General features: G+C 54.5%; 5 protein-coding genes and 1 long non-coding RNA gene across 18 annotated transcripts in view; 3 read left to right on the top strand and 3 right to left on the bottom strand.

Moving 5' to 3' along the window:
- Positions 1 to 581: 581 nt before the first annotated feature.
- On the top strand, positions 582 to 3,814 carry LAMTOR4 (late endosomal/lysosomal adaptor, MAPK and MTOR activator 4). Of its 3 annotated transcripts, none has more exons than XM_059153941.1 (4): positions 582 to 737; positions 1,227 to 1,307; positions 3,022 to 3,139; positions 3,454 to 3,814. In XM_059153941.1, the coding sequence occupies exons 1-4, from the start codon at positions 735 to 737 to the stop codon at positions 3,498 to 3,500; spliced, it is 249 nt and encodes an 82-aa protein (XP_059009924.1). In that variant the 5' UTR covers positions 582 to 734; the 3' UTR covers positions 3,501 to 3,814. The 3 variants fall into 3 exon arrangements, with proteins under 3 accessions (XP_059009924.1, XP_059009923.1, XP_059009925.1); XM_059153940.1 differs by having other exon boundaries at positions 3,471 to 3,814; XM_059153942.1 differs by lacking the exon at positions 1,227 to 1,307 and having other exon boundaries at positions 647 to 737; positions 3,471 to 3,814.
- Positions 3,815 to 4,083: 269 nt separating this feature from the next.
- On the bottom strand, positions 4,084 to 8,910 carry TRAPPC14 (trafficking protein particle complex subunit 14). Of its 2 annotated transcripts, none has more exons than XM_059153933.1 (11): positions 8,463 to 8,910; positions 8,013 to 8,108; positions 7,778 to 7,907; positions 7,523 to 7,609; positions 7,239 to 7,359; positions 6,986 to 7,133; positions 6,562 to 6,644; positions 6,302 to 6,465; positions 5,405 to 5,559; positions 4,992 to 5,185; positions 4,084 to 4,878 (listed from the first exon to the last, which is right to left on the bottom strand). In XM_059153933.1, the coding sequence occupies exons 1-11, from the start codon at positions 8,712 to 8,714 to the stop codon at positions 4,725 to 4,727; spliced, it is 1,584 nt and encodes a 527-aa protein (XP_059009916.1). In that variant the 5' UTR covers positions 8,715 to 8,910; the 3' UTR covers positions 4,084 to 4,724. The 2 variants fall into 2 exon arrangements, with proteins under 2 accessions (XP_059009916.1, XP_059009915.1); XM_059153932.1 differs by having other exon boundaries at positions 8,304 to 8,909.
- LOC131819167 (uncharacterized) lies at positions 8,464 to 10,956 on the top strand. 2 transcript variants are annotated; one of them, XR_009349079.1, is made up of 2 exons: positions 8,464 to 8,597; positions 10,031 to 10,956. It is a non-coding gene; the product is annotated as an uncharacterized LOC131819167 (long non-coding RNA). The 2 variants fall into 2 exon arrangements; XR_009349078.1 differs by lacking the exon at positions 8,464 to 8,597 and adding an exon at positions 8,965 to 9,038.
- GAL3ST4 (galactose-3-O-sulfotransferase 4) lies at positions 9,170 to 14,929 on the bottom strand. 4 transcript variants are annotated; one of them, XM_059153935.1, is made up of 4 exons: positions 14,797 to 14,929; positions 13,350 to 13,662; positions 12,860 to 13,169; positions 9,170 to 10,604 (listed from the first exon to the last, which is right to left on the bottom strand). In XM_059153935.1, exons 2-4 carry the CDS (start codon positions 13,472 to 13,474, stop codon positions 9,552 to 9,554), a joined length of 1,488 nt encoding a protein of 495 aa, XP_059009918.1. In that variant the 5' UTR covers positions 13,475 to 13,662; positions 14,797 to 14,929; the 3' UTR covers positions 9,170 to 9,551. The 4 variants fall into 4 exon arrangements, with proteins under 4 accessions (XP_059009918.1, XP_059009919.1, XP_059009920.1 ...); XM_059153936.1 differs by having other exon boundaries at positions 14,805 to 14,926; XM_059153937.1 differs by having other exon boundaries at positions 13,350 to 13,451; positions 14,797 to 14,921.
- A 631-nt stretch (positions 14,930 to 15,560) lies between these two features.
- GPC2 (glypican 2) lies at positions 15,561 to 21,988 on the bottom strand. Of its 2 annotated transcripts, XM_059153931.1 has the most exons (11): positions 21,728 to 21,988; positions 21,447 to 21,645; positions 20,628 to 20,786; positions 20,015 to 20,337; positions 19,135 to 19,215; positions 18,706 to 18,868; positions 18,357 to 18,487; positions 17,897 to 18,142; positions 17,654 to 17,793; positions 17,388 to 17,563; positions 15,561 to 16,329 (listed from the first exon to the last, which is right to left on the bottom strand). In XM_059153931.1, exons 2-11 carry the CDS (start codon positions 21,610 to 21,612, stop codon positions 16,079 to 16,081), a joined length of 1,836 nt encoding a protein of 611 aa, XP_059009914.1. In that variant the 5' UTR covers positions 21,613 to 21,645; positions 21,728 to 21,988; the 3' UTR covers positions 15,561 to 16,078. The 2 variants fall into 2 exon arrangements, with proteins under 2 accessions (XP_059009914.1, XP_059009913.1); XM_059153930.1 differs by having other exon boundaries at positions 21,447 to 21,988.
- Positions 21,989 to 22,037: 49 nt separating this feature from the next.
- The window catches only part of STAG3 (STAG3 cohesin complex component), a 36,480-nt gene continuing 31,731 nt past the window's right edge, over positions 22,038 to 26,786 (top strand). For 4 of the 5 annotated variants that reach the window (XM_059153925.1, XM_059153927.1, XM_059153928.1 and 1 more), the window contains exons 1-4: positions 22,038 to 22,475; positions 23,170 to 23,331; positions 24,341 to 24,443; positions 25,201 to 25,317. In XM_059153925.1, coding sequence (XP_059009908.1) covers positions 23,180 to 23,331; positions 24,341 to 24,443; positions 25,201 to 25,317 — 372 coding nt within the window. In that variant the 5' untranslated portion in view covers positions 22,038 to 22,475; positions 23,170 to 23,179. The remainder of the gene's footprint in view (positions 22,476 to 23,169; positions 23,332 to 24,340; positions 24,444 to 25,200; positions 25,318 to 26,786) is intronic. The other variant, XM_059153926.1, reaches the window with a different exon arrangement.

The following is a 26,786-nucleotide window of genomic DNA, read 5'->3' on the forward strand; positions in this document are numbered from 1 at the left end:
GTCTGGAAACCACTTAAATTAAAAAAAAAAAAAAAAAAAAAAGCTTTCGAGGTGACACTCAGGTATTAATAAAACGACTTCAGGGTACGGTTCCTAATCTTTCCTGGGAGAGAACAGCCAGCTTCGCGGCTGCCTCGCCCGAGGGGAGGAGGCGGGGACTCCACTCACTGTCTCGCTGTTTCGCACAGAATCCCAGAATCCCGGGAGGAAAAGCTATTTTAGGAACAAATCCCTTAGGCATTTGTCTTGAGAGAATAGTTTCCTGGGGTAGAAATAAAAGTAGCCTTTGACTAGCTCTTCACGTGCATTTCACGTCATTTCACTTTATACACGACTCGTAAGCTCACGCGTGGGCAGTTTCGCCGAAAGGGAACGTCGGCCCCCTCTGTGCGCAGGCGCACACCCTCAGCCCGCCCTCCTCCCTCCGGCCCCGCCCCTCCAGGCTCCACCCTCCCGCCGACACGCCCCCTCCCCTTGAGCACCGGGGCTGAGGGGCGGGGAGAGGGCTGTGAAGGAGGGCCTACGACCAATCCGCTTGCGTCTTCGGGAGGCGGTGCTCCGCACTGGCAGATTAAGGCTGATGATGTACTCATGGCCCAATCCGCATTCCGGGGGCGGGGCTAAAGGCAGGAGACGTAGGGCTGGAGGGGACCGCCTGGTGGAAGCACGTGACCTGGGTCTGGAGCCGGAAGCTACCTATCTGATAGGGAGCGCCCCCAGCACCTAAGGCTGCGATGGTGAGTGAGGACGCATGCGCGGGAGTAAGCGCTAGGGGTTCTGCATCCCTGTTCCCCAATCTCTTTGGTTCCCCCGACTTGGGCCTGTACTCAGCCCTTACCTCCTATCCACCCCGGACGCAGACAGAATAGAGAGGGAGGGGAGGCGACGTAGAGGGCTGAAGAGGGATCTGTGCGAGGGTGTATGGGCGCCGGGGAGTAGTCTGCGGGGGTGGGGCCGGCCCCCGGGGGAATTGGGAGACGGGGCGGGTGGGGGGAAGGGAACAGCGGAGCTGCGGAGGCCAAAGGAGCCTAGGGTCAGAGGGTGAGAAAGTGGGAAGCTCAGCAAGATGAGTGTTGAAGGCTTTGTAGAGGAGAGGGTCTGGAAGGGCCGTAGCTGGGGAAAGAGAAGGTTTGGGGGGGCTTGTCAAGCGAGACTTGGGTTTGCAAGTGAAGACCACCTAGGGCCATCCCAGCATCCTTTTCACTAATTGCATCTTTACCAACTAGACTTCTGCACTGACCCAGGGGCTGGAGCGAATCCCAGATCAGCTTGGCTACCTGGTGCTGAGTGAAGGCGCGGTGCTGGCGGTGCGTTCTGGGCAAGGGAGGGGGTCCATCAAGGACAAATGGCCCTGTGATCTCTTTTAACATTGCCGAGTTTAGCCTGAGTTCTCTATTCTAGGTCATAGCTATCATGCTTGGCAGAGAGACAGCTTTCAGTAACTAATCAAATCGCTGGAATCATACTCTAGTAACATCTGAGTTGAGAGGTTTAATGACTTTAACCAAGTCAGACAACTAGTTACAGGATTGTTGATAACTGATACTATCCAAGTTCTCTCGAATAGGTCTCTATTTGGTATTTATCTAAGAGGCTATGAATTTTGTTTCATAGTACAATACAGTGTTAAGCTTTCTAGAAGTTTTTAATGGAGCTGGAGAGACAAGGCTTAAGGATACAAGTTGAAAGCAATGCAAGTTGTAAAGACTAGTGAAGGAGACCAGAAAATGAAGGAATCAACCTTTGTGTTGTAACTTACATTATAACAAGGAGACTCTTGGAGGAGGTAAGAATTCATCTGGGCAATCGATGGTTGTGAACAGGCAGAAAAGGAGAGTACTCAGAGTTGGAATGGTGGGAAAATTGAAAAGATTTGGAAAGGTTTAGAAGAGGATGTGGTAAGGAAAGGTCTCATTGTGGAGGATTTTCAAGGCTGGGTTGACACATTTGGGTTAATCTTGAGGGTAATGGGAGCTTCGAAGGGTTTTGAACAGAAATGAGAGCTAAAGAAAGAATTCAGCAAGATTGTTCTATCAGGTGTGAAGATAGAACAGGTGGGGATTCAGAAGCAGGGGGAGCTGCTGCAAAAATCTAGGTATGAGGCAGGTCTGGTGGCAGCGAGGAGGAACAAGGAGAGAAGAAATTTTAAAAGAAGAGTCAGTATATCTTGATAATGACTAGAGACAGGTAATTGGAGGAGATACTTCTCCATCTAGTAAGACTTGGAACCCAAGCCTAGAATGATGGTGCCTTCACAAACAGGAAATTAAGAAAGAAGTTGACTAGGGAGGGGTGAGGTAAGGAGATTTTGATGACTTTAGACATTTTAATACAGTATGTATTGCCAGGAGCTGTTCTGAGCATCTCACCAATACTATCTCAGTGTGATCCTCACAACAAGCCTTTGGATAGGAACTTGTCCCAAATTACAGATGAGAAGACGGAGGTACAGAATGTCCCAGAGAGCAGAGGGGACTGAATGTGACCTAGTTGCGAGGTCCTTGTTGAGGAGGTTGGGAGAGGAAACTCTGAGACAAGCACCAAAAGAGGAAGCCTAGGCCACAGTCACATCATTACCCAAGGGTCAGGTACTACGGAAGGGCTCAAGGACAAAGAGAATGTTTGTTCATGTTTCAGAATGTGCAGGCAGGGCAACAAGTCAACAGGAGAAGAGGGGCCTTGAACCTGTCGGTGCTGGGTGGGCACAGATGTTTGAGAATGGTTTTATCAAGTGGGGAGAAGGGGAGAAATCGCATTTCAGCGATTAAGAAAGAAATGTCAGGAAAGAAACAAGGGTCACTGCTCACTGGGAGAAGGCCCATACTGTACGGATGAGAAACAAGATGGCACCAGGAGGGGCAACAGTATCATAAGAGAGTTTCGGGTTGGTTTTTCCAAAAACAGGGGTGACCTTAAGGGGTCCTGGCAAATGGAGAGGGAGAGGTTACAAATGCTAGAGGCCAAGGTGACGATCCCTGGAATTCTTCCCTAATTCTGTTCCCTAATTTCTGCCATCCGCAGTCATCTGGGGATCTAGAGAATGACGAGCAGGCAGCCAGTGCCATCTCCGAGCTGGTCAGCACAGCCTGTGGTTTCCGGCTGCACCACAGCACAAATATACCCTTCAAGCGCCTGTCAGGTGAGCCTCAGCCCCTGCCCCTGGTGGTGGTGGTGGGTGGGGGGTTGGTTCCAGAGGCTTCTCTTCTCAGGGGGAAACAAAAAAAAAAAGTCCATCTCCTGCTAACCTCCCACCATCCCCCCTGGGGTCCCTGGTCCCTTTGGGATTCACCCCTGCATCTGAACGATGAGAAAGCACGAGAAGGAAGGGGACATAATGGAGTACCTTGAACCACTGAATGCCTTTGGCTTCGATCCCACCAGTTCGTGTGACCCTAGAGAGGCCACTGTACCCCACTAACTCTGTGCTCCCTTCCCTCTCCCGGGTGGGGGAAGGTGTGTCTCCTCTCCAGTGGTCTTTGGAGAACACACGCTGCTGGTGACCGTGTCGGGACAGAGGGTATTTGTGGTGAAGAGGCAGAACCGAGGCCGGGAGCCTGTTGACGTCTGAGCCTGCCAGAGGGCCCGGGGCTGAGGTGGATTGGGTCCATGGGCCTCTGTGTTGAGGAAGACGCAAACCTCCTCCAGCTCTTTCTTGGCTTGCTGCTAGAACTAAGGCTTTCTGCTCACCCACCTCCCCACCCCTACCTGGAAGGGCAGCGGCCTGGGGACTTTGCACTGTGTTGAGGAGAGTGAGGGCAAGGGGCTCTGCCTCTTCCCTCCCTCCCTCCTAATAAACAGAAGTCTGATATTCCCAGCCCGGGGATGTGTGTATGAGAGAGTGTGAACCTGCCGGGGGACGGGGGTGCTGAGGGGCGAGGTTATACCCCAAGTCTGTCTTCTAGGGAGACAGTTGTGTATGTGGGCCCCGAAGGTGAGGCAAGACACCTTGCTTGGCCTGTAAACTGGCAATCAGAGGATAAAATGGGGAGCTGAGGGGACCTGTTTGGTGTGCCCCCTGTAGGGAACTCCTCTGAGCCCCTGGGTTCTCTGCTCCTGCCACCAAGAGACAAACGGAAGTCATTCTTCTCCCTCCTGAACAGGCATTTAATAGTCTTATTTCAGTTGGAAGCAGTAGTTGGAGAATAAGTTACAGGAACAGACAGATCCAAAAAAAAAAAAAAAAAAAAAATGAAAGAAGAGATAACCCCACACAACTTAAAGTGCTTCAGGCTGCATAACGTAAACATGAGGAGCAGGAGGAGGCCACCTGGCTATCTCCCCTTTCCCCTGAGACAGGAGGGTCATTGTCGAGGTCCCTTTCCCATCACCACCCTCTAATCTCAGCCCTGCGGGTGGGTGAGAGGGAGGGAACGTCAGAGGCAGGAGAGACAACTTAATAGGAACAAGGAATACACTTTGTAAACTTAGAACCAGGGTGTAGGGCGGGGGGCAGGGGAGCTCTTGGAGCCCCTGCCGTGGCCTCGGGGTGGGGCCAGCCCCCCCCAGGGAGTCGGGGAAATACTGTTGGCTTAGTGCTGTAGCCATACCCGCCCGTTTCACAGCTTCTTCCCTGTCCCTCATCAGCAGACACAGACAGGTGGCCCTGTTGGGTCTCCTCATCCACGGTGGGAGGCATCCCAGAGGAGGCACAGTCTGGAGTGAGGACCCCCTCCGGGGGCTTTCGGTTTCTGGGAGTGTTAAGAGGGAGGAGAGCCTGCCCGGTGCTACTTGACAGGTTCCACCACCAGGACCTTGCACTCACGCTTGGCAATCTTGTCCAGAGAAAGCACAGCCTTGTCCGGGGGCAGGTAGAGGGGGCGGCCCACAGGGGAGGCCACAGGAGGCGTGATGGCTCTGCGCTCCATCACGCTGCCCGACCTGGGGGAAGGCAGAGGCTGTGGGGCTCCGGTCAGACCCCGGGACCCTTTCCTGCTCCTGCTCCAACTCTAGCCTCTACTGAGGCCCGTGGCACCCCTCCCACGCTTCCATACCTCATGAGGTGGCTGCGGGAGGGCTGTTGGTGAGAGAAGGACTGAGAGCGGCCCAGGCTGGCCTGGTGTCTCTCCACCAGGTCCCGGACAGCAGGACTGCTGGGGCTGCTCTTTCGAGAGAGGGGCCGGGCCTCGGGCGGAGGGTGGGACACACTGGCCGTGAACTGCAGCTTCAGTTTCATGTGCTGGCTCAGCTGGCGCGGGGAGACACCAGTCAGCGCCCCAGCTCAGCCTCCCGGCCCCCGCCTTCCTTTCCGATCAAGTTCCCCACCTGCCCTGCCGGCGGGGGACTGCGAGGCCACCTTCCCTCTGTCCCCACTGTTCCGTCCCACCCAAGGCCCGTGGCTCGGACTCCTCCCACCCCGACATTCTGCATAACCCATCTCGCAGTCCAGCCCCCACCCCCGGTCCACCTCGAAGAGCCCCGTCCTCAGAGCCTGGAAGGCCACACTGAAGGTGAGCGCGCTGCCCTTGCGGGAAAAGCCCAGGTTGTTGAGGGGCGTGTGGCAGACAATGGAGTCCAGGGCTGCCTGCATGGCCCGGCGCTCCTCCTCACACAGCTGCTTTCCTGGAAGGGGTGAGACACAGAAACAGCCACCAGTAAACTCATCTGAACGGCCGCAAAGGGCTTTCGCGAGCACAGTCTCATGTGACCCTCAGACTGCTCTGTGGCCTAAACTGGGTATGTGTCCCTTTTTGCTGACGTTTATAAATAATAACCGCTAATACTTACGGTGTGCTGAGGTCTGTTCTAACCATGTCACTTACGTTTAACCATTAAATCACCGTAACAGCCCCATGAGATCCTATTTCCCCCATTTGATTTAATTTTCATTTTTTTAAATTTTTATTTATTTCTTTGACACACAGAGAGAGAGCACAAGCCGGGGAGCAGTAGGCTGAGGGAGAGGGAGAAGCTGGCTCCTGGCTGAGCGAGGAGCCGGATACGGAACTCGATCCCAGGACCTGAGCAAAGGCAGACACTTAACCGACTGAGCCATCCAGGCGCCCTATTTCCCCCAATTTAGAGAAGAGGAACCTGAGTGAGGCTCAGAGAGATTAAGTAACCTACTTAAGGTCACACAGCTAGTATATGGGAGAGGGAGAAATCAAAGATAACAGGAAGCCCAGATCCAGGGTCAATGCCCTTAAAATCACTGGCCCACTGCTTCTCTAAGCATTCCATCGCTGACACTAGGGAGACCACCCAGGTACAGAGCTGAACTTGCCTGCCATAAGCCACCCACCTCCATGACTTCCTTTCCCCTCCTCTCTTGGGCCAAGGTCCCGGAGTCTGACAGCCCACCTACCAGCCTGTGCGTGCTCCGGGGTCCACACAAGCCTCACAGCAAGGAAGTCTTGGAGATTGTTGAGCAGTGTGTAGGTGACCGTGAACCGCTCGTAGGTCCGAACAGGGGACTCACAAGAGGCCGTCATCACAAAGCATGGCCGGTCCAGGCGGATGCTGGGCAGGCTAGAAGCAGTGAGAAAGGGAAGCCGGGCGTGTGGGATGGCACGTGTTCCAAACAGGTGAACGGGATGGTAACAGCAGGGAGTCCAGCAAACTCACCGGTAGTGGGTGTAGATGCTCTGGGTAAAGGGCAGCTTTGGGGTAGACCACTGAACCACAGCAATCAGGGGAACTTCTAGGCCCTGGGGGAGAGACAAAAGGAAACATCATGTGTATCTGAGGTCCCCTTCCGTCTTTTGTCACCCCCTGGCCTTTCCCTCCCACTGCTTTTTCTTTTCTTTTCTTTTTTAAGATTTCATTTATTTGACAGAGAGAGATCACAAGTAGGCAGAGAGTCAGGCAGAGAGAGAGGGGAAAACAGGCTCCCTGCTGAGCAGACAGCCCGATGGCGGGGCTCGATCCCAGGACCCTGAGATCATGACCTGAGCCGAAGGCAGAGGCTTAACCCACTGAGCCACCCAGGCGCCCCTCCACTGCTTTTTCTTAATCTTGCTCCTTGAGCATACCAGCCTCTTATGCTCACCTCCTTGGCCCCTTGAGGGGGTTGCTCACCCCCTCTCAGCTGAAACAGGAAGTTGTGTTCCTCCAGGGCACTAAGCGGGCAGGGGAAGCAGCCAGAGGTACCAGGGAGCCGGCAGAAGGAGCCCATGGAGACTTCCCCAGATTGGTGACTAGTTCAGCAGAAAGAGGGACAGAGCTTGATCCTTTCATGCCAGAGCTCTTGGCCCTGCCCCAATCCCTACTTTGCAGCCCAGCCCCCCTCCTCAGGACCTCACCAGACATTGTCCACCAGGAGCACAGAGCCATCGGGCATGACAGGTAGATAACTAGCATTGAAGTTTGGGAGAATACGGATATCCCAGATGGAAATTTCCTCCTGGGAGGAGCTGTTCAGCACTGTTGGAGGAAACCAGCTCAGCTCAGCTAAGAGTACCAGGACCCCTCAAGTCCTGACTTTACCCCTCCAAAATAGACCGATCCCCACCAGGATGCCCAGAATAACTGCCACCCAATCAATGCCCTTGCTGCTACCAAAGACCTGAGCCATAGATCTGCTCACCCTTGAGCACAGTCAAGTGTTTTCCAGCCACAGTGAACTGGCGGCATTTCAGAACCGGAGGGGGCAGCAGAGTCAGCAGGGTGCTCACTGCAAGAGAGGGCCCAGGCAAGAACCGATGAGCTGGGCAGAGACCTCACCTCCAACCCACAGCTCTAATCTTCCTCTGCTCCCAGGATCAGGCACTTGCCAGTATCACCCCTCCACCCTGTCCCCCAGATTCCGGACTCTAGTGTTTCCTCTCTGCATTCTCCCCACCTTGGGCCTTGAAAGCGCTCTGCTCGCCCCTGAAGGTCTCCCCAGGAGATCGGTTCTGCAGCAAGCGCAAGTAGCCTTGATCTCTGACCTCTGGCGCCTCAACCTCCCGTTTCCACACAGTCACTACAATCTGAGCACAGGGGACACAGGACCTCGGTCAAGAGGAGAGACAGCTAGCCCAGCCTTTGAAAGGGAGTTGAATTAGGACAACAGCCCCACCCCTTGCCTGTCTTACCTTGGCCTTAGGTGTCCCTGGGGGCAGTCTATCCAGTGAAACGGTGAGTGGGAAGATGACCTCATCTGTGGACACAATTGGTTCCTCCACAGGCAGCTGGGGTTTGTGAAAGGGGTTAAGAGGGCAGGAGAGTCAAAGAGGCAGCCAGCGCCGTTCCCTTTAAGATGTGATGTTCTCGGTTCTTCTTGGCCTCTGCTCTCCTTCAGGCCCCCAGCGTCCATCCCTTCCTGTCTCTGGAGCCCAGCAACCCCCCCCCCCCCGCCCTGTGCTGTGTCACCCCAAGCTCCTCACCGTGGTCGCTCCCCCTGAGGTAGCAGGGCCCGGGCCGTGGGTGAGGAGGGGGCTGCAGCCTCGAAACAGCGCCCCACCACCAGGATCCCCGCCCCCTGGGGGTTCGGGATCCTGGTCTGCGGAGCCACCGCCCCCGGGCGCCCCACCTCCCGCGCTGACCGAGGCCAGGGCGGCCAGGGCCGTTGCCAGTTCTGCCCAGGCCCCTCGGGAGCCCAAGCCCGCGCCGCCCCCGGCGCCGGACCCCGCGCCCCCCCGGCAGCGCAGCACCAGCAGGAAGCGGACAGTCTCCCCCAGGTAGAGATGGTTGCGCCGGGGCAGCGCCCGGTACCGGCCCGGGTCCCCCGCCAGCTCCGCGCGCGGCGGCAGTGGCACCGCCGGGAAATACATGGAGTAGTCACACTGGGACTCCATGGGGCGGCTAGGGCGGCGCGGGCGGGGGGCGAGGTGGGCCGGGGCCGGCGGAGGGCGAGGGGGCCGCTGGGGCGGGGCCCGGGAGTCCCGACACCCGACCGGTGCTGCGCGCGTCCGGGCCGGCCCGGAAGACCAGCCGGGGCCCGGAGCCGGGGCAACGAACCCGGAACCGAGACCCCGCAGGGCCGGAACCGGGCTGCTGGGCCGATTGACTGGCGAGAAACCGGAAGCGGAAAGGAGGGGGCGTGGTCTCTGAGGCCCCGGAATTTGTGGGTGACCTGCCCGCTGGGGAGAGAGGCGGGGTCCGGCTGGGGATAGGCTGCGGTAAGATGGGTTTAGGAGAGACCACGAGACAGATTTCTTAGAGAAGAACTGTTAAAAGAACCCCCTCCAACTCCGCTTCTCCCAGGAAGATGCTCCTTTCTCTCCCCTTCCGCCCTGTATGAAGCAAGTCAGAGGCTCAAATTATTTATTCATTCAACAAACATTTCACCGTGAAATGAGCATAGTCCAGAACCAAATAACTCATAGAGAAATGGATGCATTTTTTTTTCCTGGCTTACTCCATGATTTGCTCCTCCGGAGGATCTTTGAGAGTGCTCTCAGGACCTGCCAGGGGGTTGCAAAAGGGAAGGGACAAAACGGACAGGGAGGGAGTATTGCAAGGGGCTGAATGCCTGAATGCCTTGGCACAGGCTGGAAGACTTGGTGCCCACGTCCGTGCAAGGTTTCATTCAACCTCTAGGGCACTAACGTGCTTTCAGGGGGGAGCAGAAATGGCATCCGGCTGCCCCATATTCAATTATGTGTGCCCTCGTGGCTTCACAGCTCATCAGCCTAAGACTGGTCTGATGCCCGGGGGGAGAGTATCCTTGGAGTTTTAAGGGGCAGAGAGACTGTTGGGGGAAACTGCTTGGCATCTAGCTTGTCCTTGTACTGTAGCTCAGGGGTAGCCAGGCGCTCACACTCCTCCTGGTCTGCAGCGCTGAGTCCACTCCGAAGTACATAGCCCAAAACCTTACCTGACCCAAACTGGAAAGGACGGAACCGTCGGTCAGTGATATATTTGGGGTCTAAAGCCTCGCCCCCCTCTAGACAATGTTTAGCCAGGGCCTCTCGCCGAGCCCGGAGCTCTGCCACAGCACTCTCCAGCCGGCTCTGGCCATATTGATTTATCCGTGCCCACAGGCTGTGGTTGAAGTGAGCATAGAGAGCCCAGTCCAAGTGGTTCCAGGCTCGGGCCCGTGCAGTCAGCTGCCTATCCTCAGCGGTCAGTCCACCATTGCTAACAGCGCCTCTGCCCTGCTCACCTCCAGCCTGTGCGTTGTGCATGAAGCCCACCACGTCATCTAGACCCCAGCACAGGGCATCTGCCAGCAGAACCAACGACTCATCAAAGTACTCGGCCACCAAGACCAGATCAAAGACAGAGTCCAGCCAGGCCAGACTCCACTGGAGCAAGGATGACGATCTCAAATCTAAAGAGGCAGGGCTGGATGTCTGGCCGTGACCACCGGCCACTGTGGGAGCAGGATGGAAGACAGCTTTGGGATCCAGAGGGTGGTGGGCTCGGGGCCCAGTGCCAGAAGGTAAAACATTCAGCTGTGGGAGGTTGGGGTCTCTAGGTGCATGAGGATTCCCTCTCTCGGTCTTTATCTCGGGGGGGAAGGGGAGTCCAAAGTCAAACCAGAGCAAGTTGCGGGCATAGTGGTCCCCACGGGCCCCAGGTCGGTAGAAGGCTCGAGGATTGGCCAGGAAGGCGGCCAAAGATGGTGCCTTGCGGAAGGCCGATGAAGTGGACTTATAGTAGGAGAAAGCAGAGCGGGCCAGAGCTGCTGGGTCTCGGACAATGGAAAAGAAGAAGCTGTCAGAAGGCATGACCCGAAGGACCTGCAGAGGAAAGAAAATAGGCTTAGAGAGAAAGAACTGGGCCAGGAGGAAACTAAGAGCAAGCCCATTGCCAGGGGATCCCCTAGATGCCTCAAACCTCCTTCTCGAAACTTCTGGGCTCTGCCGGAAACCCCCAGCTTCCTACACAAACATACTTGGGCCAGTTACTTAATATCTCTGAGACTCAATTTGCTGATCTGAAAAATGGGGACAACCATACCTTGCCACTGATTATGAAGGTACACGAGATAAAGAGTATGAAGGGACCTGGAACACGGGAAGCTACTTAAGAACATTAATTTCTTTGGGCCTCTATGTATGGCTTTGGTCACTAAAATCTCTAAGAATCAAACTTTGTCTTCACTTGTCCAACAAAAACCTATTAGCTGCCTACCCTGGGGCTCTTGGTCATAGCTTCAAGAAAGGAACTGGCCTCTGGCCGCCTCCAGGTAGGGGTGTGGGGTGGGGGACTGGGGTGGGGGAGTGGTCACTGGCAACAAAGAGGGAGGAGAGGGGCCAACCATAATGCTATCTCAAGTATAGGCATCAGGTAGGCAGGCCAAGCCCAGGATGGCGAAAGGACAGGATACTTCTAGGGCTCCTAGGCATCTTGGAAAGTAAAGGACACCCCCGGATGGGGTACTGGGGAGCTATGGAAGCTTGGTAGGGGGATACCCTGAGGCCTGGGACACGTGATTCTATCTCTCAGCAAGAAGGATAGTGGGAATTGGACTGAGCCACACCCTGGGATGGTCACGCAGGCAGATCCACATCAGGACCCAGGTCCTGCGCTCCCCGAAGGGTTTCTGCCTCTGAATATGGCTTGTCACTAAACCTGCTGCCGTCACACGATGTCCTCCAATTTGCTCTGCTAATGTGTCCATGCCTGCAGAGCACAGCCTGCAAACCGAGCATCTCTTTGAAGGCAAGGGAGAACAGTCTGTGCCATCAGATGGATCTGGAATAATTTACCAGTTATGTAACTTCAGGCAAGTTCTTGAACTTCTCAGAGCTGCCGTTCCTCCGTGTATAAATCTGGGTTAACACTTACCTTGACTGTGGAAGTGCATAGAATGTGGTAGGTACTCGGTGAATAGGTGATGACAAAGGAAGTCAAAGGTCAAAAGCCAGAGAAACCCGACTGAAAGATCCTTGTCCACACCTCACTCCCAGCAGTGACCCTTCACTGCCCTTTAGGTGATATTCATGACCCTCAGCTGCTTGCTCCAGCTCCAGCTCAAGAGAACACACACGTGCATGCACGTGCACACACATACACAAACACACACATAATGACCACCACCACCACATCTTTGCTGATATGCTGCTCCCTCTTCTTACTACAAAGTTGCATCCACCCTTCCCTTGCAAACCAGGACCCCAGAAAGCCCCGCCTCTTTTGGTGAATATTCTCCCTGCGGTTCCAAATACAAACACACATACACATGTACATATGCCAGGGACGGCCCTTTGACTTGGGAGCAGATGGGTCTGAGTTCAAATCCTAGCCCTGCCGCTTTCTGTTAAGGAGGCCAGTCACTTAGCCTCTCTGAAACTTGACCTTCTCATCTGCGTAACGGAGACACTCATAATGCCTTTCTGGCAAGGCCATGGTAAGGTTAGTATCCAGCAGTCAGTAAGCATTCAATTAAAGTTACTTCTGTGTATATTTTCATTTGGATGTTGATTTTGTTTGCCCAAGAGCTCTCGGGTTCCTGACTGTATATGGGTGAGCAGCTGTGTGCGTGCACACACCTTCCCCTTTAGAATTTTAGAGAAGGGGGAGGAGGGGAACTGGGGAGGAGGGGGTCAGGACCAGGCTAGGGCTTGTCATGTAAGCTTGCATGTAGCTGATTCTCCGTATCCGGCAGAGGAAGATGGTCAGAAGGGAGTGGCTGAGCAGGGGCCCAGGTAGTATCAGTAGAAGGGGCCAAGAAGAGCCAAGAAGAAGCATCAGAGGCGAGAGGCTGGGGGGTCAGAGTTATCAGGGCACTGACACCAGTGGGGAAAATTGGCCAAGGAAAGGGGTTGGAAAGCTCTAGATGGGAGAAGGCAGGACTTTGGCTCCCAGAAACTACTAGGCAAGGGACAGCTGTGGAGAGGGGAACAGGAAACTGTGGGTCCCATGCCCAATTTCTGGATGAAGGGGTGCCTAGGAATCCTCAGGCCTGGGGGCCCCCCTCCCCTGGTGCTCTTGGCCACAAACCTAAGCCCGTGTCTCTCCAATTCCACCCATCCCCTCTTATACCCCTCACCTCTTTCAGGTTGAACCTCATGTGATGACAAAGGATGTGGAAAAGGGGCTTGGCGCCTCCCCCCTCAGGGTGGTAGCCTTTGACCCGAGAAGCCTGGAAAAGCCTCGGGTAGCCGAACTGGTAGCGGGCAGGGAGGGCGAAGCGCAGTCCGTGTCGGTCCCCGTAGCGATGAAGCAGGTTCAGCACAGAGCTGCTCCCAGATTTATGCGTCTTCAGGAACACAAGTCGCTGCCGGGGCAGGCAGGATGAAACAGCCGATCCCGATCCCTGGGATGGGGCCAAGGACTGTCGGAACTGCAGGCCTGGTAGCCTGGGGAGAGATGGGAGAGCAATTTTCCTGTCCCTCTCCAGCAGGTGGGCGGGCATCTTGTGGAGCAAGGACAGAGGACATGGAACCTCCTCTGAGTCCCCAAGAGTCACCGACCTAGGTGGCATGGGGCGGAGCAAATGGGGGGCATCAATCAGGCATTGGGACAGGGTGGGAACTCACCTCCTCTGGAAGGGGCCCCCCCAGAGCTGGAGGGCAAATCCGATGGTCATGAAGACTCCCAGAGCCACCCCCAGGCTCCGAGGCCCCCAGAGGCGCATGGTCCTGGTAGGAGACAGAGGGCCCATGTGGCACAGGTAAGGGTGATGCTAGCGAGGGACAGGGCAAGGGCCAGACACGGAGGCAGGGACAGGCGGAGACAGCAGTGCAGCCGTGGAAGGCGCTGGTTCGAGATCGGGGGGTCATCCCCCAGGCCTGCTTGCAGCCCTGGTTGAGTCTGCCCCCTGAGTTAGCAGATTTTTGCCTCTGTCAGCGTCTAGAAGGGAAATGAGGGGGGAAGCAGGGGAGTCTAAGGAGAGGGTAGAGCCTTCTCTCCTGCTGCTGCGGCTCATTCCAGAAGCTGGAGCCTGTGGGGAGGGGCAGGTGCTCTCTAACCCAGATCCTCCTGGTGGCCCAGGGCTACTCTGCCAGCTTCCCCGGCCCTCACCTGTAGCTTCTACCTGAGCCTCAGGGAAATAGAAGGGGAGAGGAGAAAGGCAAGACCCTGTGAGAAAGACCAGTCTGCTCATGGGCCAGTGAGGTGGACATCGGCCGCCCCCTGGCTTCCCTGGCTTCCTCATGAGCTCCTCTGCCGTTACTGATGGGGATGAAGAGCCCCATTCTGAGGCCAGAAGGGGCAGCCATAAGGAGGGAGCGGGGATCAGACAGGGCACAGGCTACTGAACCCAGGGAGGCCAACTCTCATGACTTTATCATGAGTTGGAGTCAAAACTCGGGCATCTCTTCCCCCCTCCTGAAGTGCCCTCGGCACTGGGCAGACCCCAGTGTGTGCAGAGCTGAGGGAGACAAGGGGTTCCTGATGGAGCTCGGCTCCCCAGACACCCCCCCAACTCCCCAGTGCCAGCTTTCCAACTCCCTCTGCACCCAGAGGAGATTAGGAGGGTGGAGCTGGAGAGAGAGGGAAAAAAACTCTGCGACATAAAGATACCGAAAGATACAAACAGGGAGCTTCTGAGTTCCTTCCCAGGCCCCAGCTTCCTAATCAGCCGGCATAGCCGCCACCAGGGGCGACAGCCCCTCCAACAAGCCCCGACAGCCCCTTTCTGGGACAAGCCAGGAGTGACCCCAGGCAAGGAGCGCCCTCACTTGCTACCTTGAGACCCGCCCCCTCTGGCATCACGCCCCGATTCCCTCCCCCAATGCAGCCCCCCCGTATCCAGTCCCGAATCCAACTCCCTCGTGTATCCAGACTTCTATTCCTTCCATCCATCTCTGTCTCCTCCCATTATCTCCAATCCAGCCCTCTGTCCCCTCCGGCTTTGGTGCTCGCTCAGTCTGTCGCCAGCCCTTTGTCGGCCCCCTCCGGAGTCCTAAGAACCCCCCAAGTCTCCTCCCATAAACTCAAGAGCCCCTCCACTGGCCGTGGCCTTGGCTTCACCTGCCCACTCACCAGGCTACCTGAAGAGCAGCAGGGAAATCTGGATCTGGCCCTCCTGCCTGCCCCAGCCACCGCCCGGCTCCGCGCGGTGCTCAACTTTCCCCATAAACTTGCTCCACGCCCAGGCTCCTCCCCCTCCCTCCCTTTGTCCCGCCAGTCCCTGCAGCTGCTTGGGCTTTAATCTCGTCTCTGGGTCTCTCCCTCCCGGCATCTTTCCTCCGTCAGGGCATCGAGCCCGCCCTTGGAAGACAGCACTTCTACCCTCCTTTCACACTTAGGAATCAATTATACCTTTTCCGCTTAGCTTTCGGCAGAACAAAAGACTCATTGAGGCAACAGAAAGAAAGAAGGAAAGACAAAATAACAGAGGAGTTGAAAGCAGACATTGTCAAAAACATGACAAGGCAGCCCGCAGCTGACACACGGAGAACAGCCGCCTCCCCCCCCCCCCACCCAGCAGGCAGGAGGCAGCGGTGTGGTCATATTAATGGCACCTCAGATTCAGAAAGAATTTTGCCGGTCCCCACAATTCTCCCCACTTTACAGATGAAGGGGCTCAGACCCAGAGGGTAGACAACTTGCCCAAACGGAATGACAAGGGGCAGGTTCCAAGAAAGGTCTTGAGTCTCTGCCAGGAGCACGGGCTCAGGGAAGGATGCTAAAAGCTAAAAGTCCAGAGTCACACACAGGGTCCAATATGTTAGCTGTTTATTTGCAGAATAAACACTGACTCCAACACTGAAACATGAAGTGTGGAAGCTTGTGAAGGATGTAGATTGGCATTTTAGTTTCAGAAATTGATACTGAGAAAGCTCCATAGAAACCAGGCCCACAGATTTTGACCCTATTCACATACCCCAGAGTCCCCTGCCCCGAACCCCATCAGCACCCAGGTTTGCCCCTTTGAGACCAGGTTTCCCACCCCTTCCCGACTTCCAACTTCTTTCAAACCCCACCCCCAATCGCAACTCGAAAACTCCTTCCCTTTTTCCTTGTTGGGGCTGACAACGGGCCCCACACAGAGGCTTGGTTGGTGAGTACACCTCCTTCCTAAATAAATACCCCCAGTCTCTTCCTCCCCAGATTGTAAATGAAAAAATAAATATTGTGAACACCCACCCCCCCCACCCCCAACCCACAATGGTAATCTCCTGGATTTGGGGCCCCAGCCATTCACCCAAAAAGTCCCTTTCTCTACCGCTCTGCATCCCCCTTCGACTCCTCCTCAGACCCAGCTGAGGGGAAGAGGGGAAGGGCCCTGAACCCTTCTGATGCTAGGGCACCCCTTCCCCTGTTATCTTGGTCCGAGCAGGGCCAGGGCTGAGAGGAAGAGAATGAGGATGGGGTGGGTGCGAAAACCAACCGATGTCCCCCCAGTCCTGCTCCTGCCCTGGTTGTGGCGGACAAGGACACCTCCTCCTTTGCCTCCACTAACGTCCCTTCGAGGAGGGCGAGGCAGCCTGGCTGGGGGGGCCACGGCTGCTGCCCCAGCCATCCAGTCGTCTGCATAGTGCTGTCCCTCTCCAGAACCACTGGCCTCTTCATCTGTAGGAACGAGAGGATCAGAGACAGGGTTGAGAAAGGGAGTCCCGTGGGACACAGACACAGAAAGAGCGGAAGTGGGGAGAGAGACATGTAAACAGAGAGGAAGAGAATTTAAGATTAAAAACAGAAAGGCAGATGGGGCGCCTGGGTGGCTCAGTTGGTTAAGCGTCTGCCTTTGGCACAGGTCATGATCCCGGGGTCCTGGGATGGAGCCCCACGGGAGGCATCAGCATTGGGCTCCCTCCTCAGTGGGGAGCCTGATTCCCCCTCTTGCTCTCTCTCTCTCTACCAACCCTCCCCCATCGTGCTCTCTCTCATCCTACTCTTTCTCTCTCTCATAAATAAACAAATAAGTAAATATCTTGGGAAAATAAAGACAGAAAGAAGAGACAGAAGAGAGGGACACAGGGTGAGAGATGGGAGATTGGGAAGAGGGAGAAAGTAAGTGCCAGGAAGGCAAAGGGAGCGGTCGGAGAGATGCGGGAATGAGAGATAAGAAAAGAGATAATGAGACCGAGGCAGAACAGAGAGATGGGGAGAGAGAATACACAGGAAAAGATAAAACAGACGCACAAAGCAGCAGCAAGCAGACAGAAAGAGGGGTGTTGAAGAGAAACAAGGCGAGGCAGAGACGGACAAACACTAGAAGAGGAACAACGAACGTCTGTCTGTGCCTTCTTTCTCTGGCAAACTCCACCTTGGGTGCCAGCCCGAAGGCCCACCCACCCAGCTTCCCCACCTCCCCCCTGAACCGCCCCCCCCACCCGTGGATCGCCCTCCCCAACTCACACCCTTCTCCATCTAACAGGCTTCCCCCTGTTCCGTAAGTGTGTTTTTGTGTCTCCCCACTGAGCCGTGAACTCAAGGATGCAGACCCTGTCCCCATCACTATCATCACCCTGTCACCTTTAAGGTGAGCTTTCAGGAAAAGCGGGTTCAAAGGAAGGAGTTACGGAGTAGAGCTGCGAGGGGAGGGTCTCAGAAGGCGGTGGGCGGGGCCGGGTCGGATCGCAGAAAGCCCGGAGGGGCGCAGCGCTCGGGGCGCCCGGGGTTCTCACCCCAGTCCTCCAGTTCCAGGTCGCGTCCCAGCGCGGCCAACCTCATCCTGGTCGTGGCCGCCCGGAGCTGCAGCCGCCGCCTCCGCGCCTGGAGGTTGATGCTCGTGTCCTCCTTGTTCAGCTCTGGGTTGTCGAGCTGCTCGGACGGAGAGAGCCCGACCACCGGTGACAAGTACCTGCGGGCAGAGCAGCCCCGAAGGCTCCCGCCCCGCCCGGTCCCGCCCACCCCACCGTCGGGCCCCGCCCGGCCGCCGCCCCCGTCTCACCGGCCCCGCCCAGATCCGGTCCAGCAGGGCGCCGTGTCCTTCGAGGCGTCCGCCGCCATGCGGGGATCCCCGCACACCACCTGGGGCAGCAGGGCCCAGAAGCCCCTCACTCGGCCCAGCCGCTCGCGGAGCTCCCACACCTGGGCGAACAGAGATTGTGGCTGGGCTGGAGCACGCGCCCCCCACTACCCGTCCCTGCCCCCCCATTCCCCCCCCCCCGCCTCGCCCCCGCCCCTCACTCACCAGGCGGTTCAGGCTGGTGGTCCCGGCCATCGTGGGCCTCTCCTCTGTCCTTGGTGCCCCTGCTACTCCTGCCACCCCGGCAGCCCCTGCCACCCCGGCAGCCCCTGCCACCGCGGCAGCCCCTGCCACCCGGGCAGCCCCTGCCACCCTCGCCGAGGTCCAGAGGCGCCCCGCTTCTTCCCGAGGGGCCGGGGCTCTGCGGGTGCGGCTTTGTGTCCGTTGGGGGTTCCCACATTGCTGAAACACCTTCAGGCACAAGGTAGAGGTTTCCCCCCCTCAGTCATCCTGTGGTGAGAGCCACACAGTGTCCCCATTCCAATACTCCCTGACACCCCACAGTGTCCCCCCACTCCAGACGCTCAGCTCCACTCATCTCTCTCCTGCACTCCAGCACCGCCACCCCCACTGACCTCCCCCCTCCTCAGGGTGACTTTCCCACCCTTCTCATGGCCCCCGGTACCTGGGCTGACACTGCCACACTGTTTTCCTGCAGGTACTTCAGAGCTTCTGAGATCCTCACCCCAATGGCCTGGGCTGCCAGCTCAAAAGAAAAAGCGCCCTGGAGCTTCTCACCCAGGAACAGGAGACCATCTTGAAGGAGGGGAAGAAAGAGAAACGGTGTCACCAGGGACCGCGATGTTCCCACAGATCCTGACCTGGGTCATGGAGGGAAGCAACAAAGTGCTGGATAGGAGAAACTCACATGAGAACAGTCTCTCAACTCCCTGAGGTTTATGACTCCCTTCCCAGTCCACCCCAAGACATCCCGAACACAAACAGCCCTCCCAGACCCTCCTGAATCCCCTCACCCAGATAGGCCCCCCAGTCAGGATCCAGTCCCTGGCTGTGGAGACAGCCATTGGCCACATTGAGGCAGAAGCCCCGGCAGGGTGGCACCGAGGGGATGCCCCGACAAAGGGGGCAGCCGGTCAGACGCATCACAGCCCGCCTGCAGCCTTCAGACATGGGCACCTGGGGGCAGATAGCAGGACTTGTCATTCACAAACACAGTGGCTGCGCTCAGCCAAGCTTGGTGCTAGACAGAGGGTCAGAGAATGGGAGGAGGTCGTGGATCATGACACAAGGGAGATTTCACTCCTGCCCCCCTCCTTCCTGCTTAATCCTGGATACGGAGGCCTCGGGGCTGATATGAGAAGCTTCGCGACTCTTCCTCATAGGACCTTTCTTACTTCTGCCTCACCCTCCCTGGGCCCTGCCCACACTCAGGCCCCTCTAACCTTAAGTGTTTCGCTGACCACATCTCTTCCGGTCTCCAGGCCCTGGATAAAGGCCCGGGCAGCCACCAGGGCCTGGGTTATCTGGGATAGGGGAAAGAGGGTGAGAGAAACCATAGGGTCAGTCATGGTTCAGTCAAGACCGGAGCCAAGAGGGAACAAGCAGTGGGAGTTAGGTTTGTGGCGTTCTGGTAGGGCTGTTAGAGGAGTGTCAGGTGGTTCAGGGAAGCAGGCTCAAGAGACTCAAAGGTATGATAGTCTAGAAGGTATGATAGTCTAAAAGGGGAACTGGGTTTGGGAAGAAATGGAGGGACTGTGTGTTTTATAGGGCTTGGCCACAGAAGGATGGCATATCAGAACAAACAATGAACTTGAAGCCAGAAGACCTGGATGTGAGATATACCTCTACCACTTAACCCACTGTGAAACCTTCACTTCTGGGAGCCTCAGTTTTCTTATCCATAAAATAGGTATACTACTCTCTGTCTCGAAAAGTTGTGGTAACAAATGAGATACTGTAAATGAAAATCCATCGCAACTATTATGTGCCTAATTCATGGTTAGTCGAACCACAGGAAGTCAAGATATTAAGATTGGGAAGCAGTTAGCAGAAAGGGGGCTGGAGGTCAAGAGCAGGTAAGCGGGTCAGGGATTTGTATGAAACTAGGGCACAAAATGAGAATAAGGGGGTACCCAATTAAAGGAGACTAAAGAGCATGGGGTCAGGCAGAGGGGACTGGGGTTCAAGGTAGGGGTCAGAAATGGCTGCCATGCGGGATGGGGGAGATCACCGGGGCAGGGGTGACTGGGGCACGGGAGGGGAGTTGAGGTGAGGGGTTCAGAGGTCAGAGGTTGCTGAAGCTCAGGCTTTGGGGCCTCTCACCTGCAGGTGAAGGCGGTGGGGTGCATCCCCGAAAGGCTTCAGAGAGTCATCAGCAGAGGAGGCAAGGCGAGTGAGGCAGAACAGGTACTCGGGGGAGAAGATGTACTGTGGATGCAGCAGGGGGAACAATCTCTCCAGGAGCTGCGCCCAGAAATCCACCAAAGCGTCATCTAACCCCTCACCGGACCTCTGATAGTAGTCCCGCAGCCGAGAGAACAGGCCACTGAATACAGGGGCGTGCTGGGAGTACAGGTGGCCGAAGGAGTGGTGGAAAAGCAGGGCCAGAGAGCGCTCAGATGACGAGAGTATCTCCCGAAAAATCTCTGTGGCAAATGTGGAGAGAGGAGTGTGAGGTGGGGTGAGGCCAGAGAAGGATGGAAAGTTGAAAGGGCGGAGGCAAGAAGCGATGGGGATGGGGGACAAGAGAAAAGTGAGTTAGAGCCTCAGGAACGCACGCTTAGAGACCTGGGAAGACTGGGAAGGGGTGGGGGAGGGACGGATCCTGGAGAGAATCTGGGTGGGGGGTGAAGGGGGGGCTAAGGCAGGATGTTTGCTGGGGTCATGAGCACAGAAAGGAGGTGTGAGGCCAGGTTGGGGGAACCCAAGTCCTCACCATCAAATCTTCTGTGCCGGGCAGCCAGCGTGTGAACCAGGAATGAGCCGCTCTCCTCCACCAGGCCTCGGAAGGTGGTCTCGGTCTCCCAAGTCAGCCTCTGCTCTATCTCACTGGAACAGCAGGTGTACTCCTGGGTACAGATCCGGAGGTGCTCACCTGAACAGAGGAGACATAGAGGAATGGGAGGAGGGGGAGTGCTCTCATGAAATTCCTTCTTTCTTCTGTCTGTCTAGGAGGCTCTCCTTTCTCTTCCGTCTGCTTTCTTTTCCATTGTCTCTCTCTCATTCGCACCTGACCCTCCTTATAGTCCCCTCACCCATCTCGAGTCCACTGGCATTAGTCACGGGATCAAATAGTACTGAGCCAAATTAGAGATCAGTGTCCTCAGGTGACCCTCCCCAACATCAAGCCCTCCAGGTCTCTAGGGACTTACAGGACCAGCATCTATGGCAAGAATGGGGTTTAGAGGGGTGGGGTTACTAGCTAAGCAATAAAGTACTATCACTGAAGGGGCTCTTAGAAATAGCGATGGGAACAAATTGAGCTGTGAAGAAAGAAATACAGAGTGGGGTGTTAATTACTAGAAAGGGATTCCTAGGGCGGGGGTGGAGTAAGAAACCCATTATGTGAACAGGACGCGTATTGTGATCCCGGTGAGTAAGTTCAGGAGAAGAGATATAACTGGCCTGACTACGGCATGAAAAGATTATTATAACGGTCATTCTGAAAGGGAGGAGAGTTATTGTGGATTGGGGAGGAGCCGCCCTCTGCCCCCTCCCTCGCCCCCAATTCTCTAGTCTTCCTCTTTCTCCTCACCTGAGATCAGGGCGGGAGGGAGTAGGCTTAAGCTATATCCCCGGGCCCCCAGCACCTGCCGGGTCTCAACGCAACTCCGGGTGACCTTTGCCTCGGTCCCGGGTCCAGGACCAGGACCGGGACACAGAGACAGCAGCAGAAGCAGAAGAGATCGCAGAGCGGACATCGCTGCTGCCTCCCTGGCTCAGCAAACTGTGTCCTAAGAAGGAAAGAACAGCCCGAACTTGGGAAGCTGGCTCTTTGCCGCGGGACCTCTCCGCCCCGCAGAGAAAGAGCGCGACCTCAGAAAACTGAACACCGAACACGATAGCTGGACCAAGCGGCATCTGCGGAGACAATGGGAGCCCGGAGCCGGACAGGGGGCGGGGTGCGAGGCGAGGCCCCGCCAATGATGGCAAGGAGCGGGGCTCAGGGGCGGGGCCAAGGGAGAAATTAAGCCAATGTAGTGGGAAAGCTCGGCAGGGGGGGGCGGGACTCGGCGGAACTAAAGGAGGCTGGTGGGGGAGGGGCGTGGCCTTTCTTGGGGGCGTGGCTATCTGGTTCGAAAGGCGGGGTCCGGGTGGAACCCGCCTATGGCAGTTGCGAAGCCGGAGTGAAGGGGCTACAACTAGTCTAGTGCGAAGCCCGGCCAATGGAGGGTGAAATTGGGGGCCAAGAGGGCGGGACGTGGATGGAGAAGGGCTAAAGCAGGCGGTCTGCGCGCCCCAGCCCACGTGACGGGGCGGCACGCCGAAAAGCTCGTGCCCTCACGAGGCTGCCCGTGCAGCGTGACTGGAACGTGGTGAGCACGAGATCGCGCACGCCCAAGCCTCGCGACAATTACCAGCAGTGGGACGGGCCGTTGAGCTCGCGCCTGCGCACAACGTGCCTCGTGCCTTCCCGCGTTTTTCTGGCTTCTTCCACCGCCGCAAGGGAAGCAGCCGGCGCCTCTCCTGGAGGTGGGGTGACCGCAGAACCCCCGAGGGACCGGAGGCAGTGATCTTTTCCTCATTCCTGCCCAACCAGACGTCGCTGTTCCCGGCTCAAACAGTGAGGCTCCTTTGGGACCTGGGACTAAGCCCTCCCACCTGCACTCGCAGCCCCGAGAGAGGAATCGCCGTCCTCCATGCCTCAGTGGTTTTCTCCAGAGAGGCCAGGAGCCCCAAGCCCCAGCCCCCCAAGAGACTGATAGTCTTTTCAACAGCTAGGAAGCTCCTCAGCCCACTTACCCCAGGATCTTGTCAGAGATACCATCTTCTGGGGAAAAAAAGGGGAACGCGAGTTTGCGTTTGCTCCTTCAGCGTTTCTGGCCCGGTTCTAATGGCGGCTGCGCCCCCCGGGCATTGAGCGCTACCTATTCACTTCAATGTGGAATCAGGCTCCAGTTTGAAAATGCAGGAGTGGGTCCTTTTTTGTTTGGGGGGGGGTTACTTGCAACGTGAGGGAGCCGGTCCCCTTGCACGGGGCCACCGACGCTTGGACTCCTGCAGAGAAGGATTTGCTTTCAGCGGCTCAGGGGTGCGTCTTGCTGCAACCCTGGAGAACAACTCCCAGCCCGCACCCCTCAGGCCATGGTGTCTTAGAGGCATCACTTTTTGTCTTTTTTTTTTTTTTTTTTTTCTTTTTGGTGCATCCACACCCCAACGCCGAGTTGCAGAGCAGTCCCCTTGGAAAGAGAGGGCATGTTTGCAGCCGAGGCTGAAGACGTGGTGGATAAAGGCCCTTTTCTCTCTTTCTTCCGCAGCAGGACCAGCATGCCTACCCTGCGGTCCTCCTCTTCCCCAAGCAGTGTGTCCTCGCCGCTGCAGAGAGCAGCAGGAGGTGGACAGAGGGGCTTGTCTGCATCCTCTAGTTCTTCTGTCAGTGTGCCCTATGGTAACAGGGACTCGGGCCAGACCTCACAGGGGTGAGTGGAGTTGGTGAGAACTTGTTGCATTGCCTGGCTTTCTCGGGCAGTGTGGGCAGCTTTCCCCTTTGTATGCCTGTGACTCTCTGAAAACGTTAAGAGAAGCTTACTGGTTCAGAACAGCGATGCTTTCCAGCTCCCCTGGCTGGTTTTGCTTTTTTGTTTTTGTTTGTTTTTTGTTTTTTCCTCTTTCCTGCCCTGCATGTTGTAGGCACCAAAAATAATACATCTTCTAAGTCCATTATCCAGCTCATCCGAATCTTCCTCCAATAGGTTTGTATATTTGACGTGTACAGGTGTGGGGAAGTGGGGGAAGGAGACGAGTTCATTTGTTTCTTAACAAGTTGTATATACTTGTTAGTTGGTGTGTGATGTTCCTTTTGGGGGGGATTTTATAAACAGATCCGTCTATCCTTATCTTTGAGCTTACTTTATGAAGGTTATAATAATATATCTTTTTTTTAAATCTTTCCAGGAAAAAAAAATAACCTCATACAAGATGTGATTTATCTCCTGGTTATTTTTTAATTGGCTTCCTCTGACACCTTTCTATCAGTGCTACTGCTGGGAACCAGATTTTATCTATTATAGAAGTTTAACTTTAACCAATAACACTTGTGAACTTGTTTCAAGAGGTGAAATTTAACTCTAGGCACCTGTTAATCTCCAGTTTACATATTATTAATGTGTGACTTCCCAAGGCATGCCAATTTTTCTCCACAGCAGTGATCCCTATCATTTGACTTTCTTAGAGAGAATTTTAGGAAAGTTCTGTCCTTTGCCCACTCCCGTTTTCATTTTTCATCGTCACTGTTTCAAGTGAAAGTTTTCCTTTAAGATTTTGTCTCTATTCCCTGTTAAAGTAAACCTCCTCTTCAGAAAAAAATCCGAATATATTTTTCTCATGGGGAAGGGCCTACAGTTACAGACAAAGAAATTATAATACATTTGCCATTTTATACAGAGGGACTGGGGTGGCGTATCTAAGGAGAACCACACTCCCTCATAGGGATAGTGATTCTTTGTCAGCTGATGAAGGCAGTGACTTTGAAGATAGCCTGAGACGCAGCGTGAGGAAGAGAGCAGCAAGACGACCCCTCAAAACAACCCCAGTGAGTCAATCAGTCTCATTTTGCTTTTGAACCTAGTCTGGGAAGCAGCAAAAACAAAAACCTAGAAAAGGCTCAGGTAATGTTTGATGAAAGAGCAAAACTTAGAGTGTTAAGGGACAGAAGTAAGGAGGAAGGGAAATTTTGAAGAGAAAGGAATAAAAGAAGGTTATTAAAGATAGAAAGGAAAAAGAATGGTTTAAGGGACTTTTTAAAAGAAAAAGTGGGGTGCCTGTGTGGCTCAGCGGGGTTGATCCTCTCTGCCCTTGACTCAGGTCATGATCTCAGGGTCCTGGGATTGAGCCCCATGCTAAGCAGGGAGCCTGCTTCCCACCCCCCCACCCCCGCCTCTCTGCCTACTTGTGATCTCTGTCAAATCTAAAAAAAGCAAAAGTTAGAAATAATAAAGCTTACAACGTAAGAATCCGTTATTTTAGATCAAATTCTGCTGTGAAACTGGCAGCTTAAGCCTACTTGTGTGGCAATAAGACTGTTACTATCACTTTGACTTTTTTTTTTTAAAGATTATTAATTAATTTATTTATTTATTTGACAGGCATCACAAGTAGGCAGACAGGCAGGCAGAGAGAGAGGAGGAAGCTGGCTCCCTGCTGAGTAGAGAGCCTGGTGGGGGGCTGGATCCCAGGATCCTGGGATCATGACCTGAGCTGAAGGCAGAGGCTTTAACCCACCGAGCCACCCAGGCGCCCCTATCACTTTGACTTTTTTAAAATATTTTTGATCTCTTTGTACTTACTAGGTGGCAAAACATCCAAAGAAGGGGTCCCGAATGATACGTGGTGATGGCCAGAAAGACTCAGAGGTACCAGCCAGTCATCTCTTCGATGCTGTGAAAGCTGCCAAAAGTGACATGCAGGTAAAACAGGGTCTCACCCTCTGTTTCTTGTTACCATCTTACCTGTTGTAGAAATATAAGGACACATGTTTACAAAATTGATTTAATGTGGACGATGTAGGGAGTGTAACCTGTATGAGGAAAGAGTGATAAGACCATGGAGTGAATCCTTGGAATGATGTAAGGAAGACCTTGGATGTGACAGAACGCTGCTTTCCTGAAAATATCACAGAACAGGATAGATTTTGCTTTTATTAATCAGGATGGAGGAGGCAAGCAGTGGCATTGGATAATCTAGAGAGAAATCATGGGTATGGGTGGCAACTTGTTCACCCTTGTCACTTTTGAGCTCCGCTTTAACAGTTAAACCCAGTTTTTTTCTCCTTCCCTGCATTTTCTTCCCATAATTTTATTGTAATTCTGTTACATCTAAAAGTGTAGAAGGCTCATATATAGTTTTTAAAAATTTGAATAATCACCCACATTTCTAGTCTCAGCTCAAGAAACATTAATAGTGCCGTAATATATCTTCTCTCCATCCAGCCCAGGCAGCCCCTTACCACCCAGAGATAATCACTAGAGTAGATTTTCTGTTAATCATTCCCTTGTCTTTCCTTATATTTTTTTCACTAGCGAATATGTTCTTTAAATAAATGAACCATCTTTATATAGTTTTCTGTGACTCACTTCAATTATTTGAGACATAGTCTTATTGATGTATAATGTAGATTTTTATAGTTTCTAGAACAGTTTTAGATTTTCACACATAAGGAGTTTTTCTATTTATATTTTTGTTATTGTTTTCTAACTTGATTACATTATAGTCAGAAAATGTGGTCTTTGAAACATGGAGACTAGCTTTATTATTTTTTTGAGATATTTTATTTATTTATTTGACAGAGAGATCACAAGTAAGCAGAGAGTCCAGTGGCAGGAGGGGGTGGGGGGGGCAGGAAGCAGGCTCCCTTCTGAGTAGAGAGCCTGATGTGGGGCTCAATCCCAGGACCCTGAGATCATGACCCGAGCTGAAGGCAGAGGCTTAACCCATTGAACCACCCAGGCACCCGGACACTAGCTTTATGACTTAGCATTCAGTTCATTTCCAAAACTATTTCACATATGCTCAAAGAAGGTGTGTGTTCTCCAGTTGCTGGATAGAGTGTTCTCTTGGGTGAGATCAAAAGTGTTAAATGTGATACAGCTTTGATATTTATACGAGGTTTTTGGGTTTTTTGTTTGGTTTTGGTCTGGTATGTCAATTGCAGAGAGATGTATTAAAATCCACAAAGAGGGGGTGCCTGGGTGGTTTCAGTGGATTTTTCAGTGTCTGCCTTCAGCTCGTGTCATGATCCCAGGGCCAGGGATCAAGCCCACATTGGGCTCTCCGCTCAGCAGGGAGCCTGCTTCCCCGCACCCCAACTCTCTGCCTACTTGTGATCTCTGTCAAATAAATAAATGAAATCTTTAAAAAAAAAAAATCCATAAAGAGG

This window comes from Mustela lutreola, chromosome 17 (genome assembly GCF_030435805.1).
Source record: "Mustela lutreola isolate mMusLut2 chromosome 17, mMusLut2.pri, whole genome shotgun sequence".
Classification (NCBI taxonomy): domain Eukaryota; kingdom Metazoa; phylum Chordata; class Mammalia; order Carnivora; family Mustelidae; genus Mustela; species Mustela lutreola.

Bases quoted from the DNA above. Each gene is read 5' to 3' on its own strand.
- LAMTOR4 (XM_059153940.1), top strand. The intron at 1,308-3,021 runs GTGCGTTCTGGG...TGCCATCCGCAG, and splicing joins GTGAAGGCGCGGTGCTGGCG to TCATCTGGGGATCTAGAGAA. The intron at 3,140-3,470 runs GTGAGCCTCAGC...TCTCCTCTCCAG, and splicing joins ACCCTTCAAGCGCCTGTCAG to TGGTCTTTGGAGAACACACG.
- TRAPPC14 (XM_059153932.1), bottom strand. From the start codon at position 8,714: ATGGAGTCCCAGTGTGACTACTCCATGTATTTCCCGGCGGTGCCACTG. The intron at 7,134-7,238 runs GTGAGGTCCTGA...CTGCTGAACTAG, and splicing joins CTCCTGGTGGACAATGTCTG to TCACCAATCTGGGGAAGTCT. The intron at 6,645-6,985 runs GTGAGCATAAGA...TCTCTCCCCCAG, and splicing joins CCCCTCAAGGGGCCAAGGAG to GGCCTAGAAGTTCCCCTGAT.
- GAL3ST4 (XM_059153934.1), bottom strand. From the start codon at position 14,890: ATGGGGAAAGTTGAGCACCGCGCGGAGCCGGGCGGTGGCTGGGGCAGG. The intron at 13,170-13,349 runs GTGAGTTCCCAC...ATCTCTCCCCAG, and splicing joins GGGGGCCCCTTCCAGAGGAG to GCTACCAGGCCTGCAGTTCC. The intron at 10,605-12,859 runs GTGAGGGGTATA...TTTCCTCTGCAG, and splicing joins TGAGGTTCAACCTGAAAGAG to GTCCTTCGGGTCATGCCTTC.
- GPC2 (XM_059153931.1), bottom strand. From the start codon at position 21,612: ATGTCCGCTCTGCGATCTCTTCTGCTTCTGCTGCTGTCTCTGTGTCCC. The intron at 20,338-20,627 runs GTGAGGACTTGG...CATTTGCCACAG, and splicing joins CCGGCACAGAAGATTTGATG to AGATTTTTCGGGAGATACTC. The intron at 18,869-19,134 runs GTTAGAGGGGCC...ATCTGCCCCCAG, and splicing joins TGGTCAGCGAAACACTTAAG to GTGCCCATGTCTGAAGGCTG.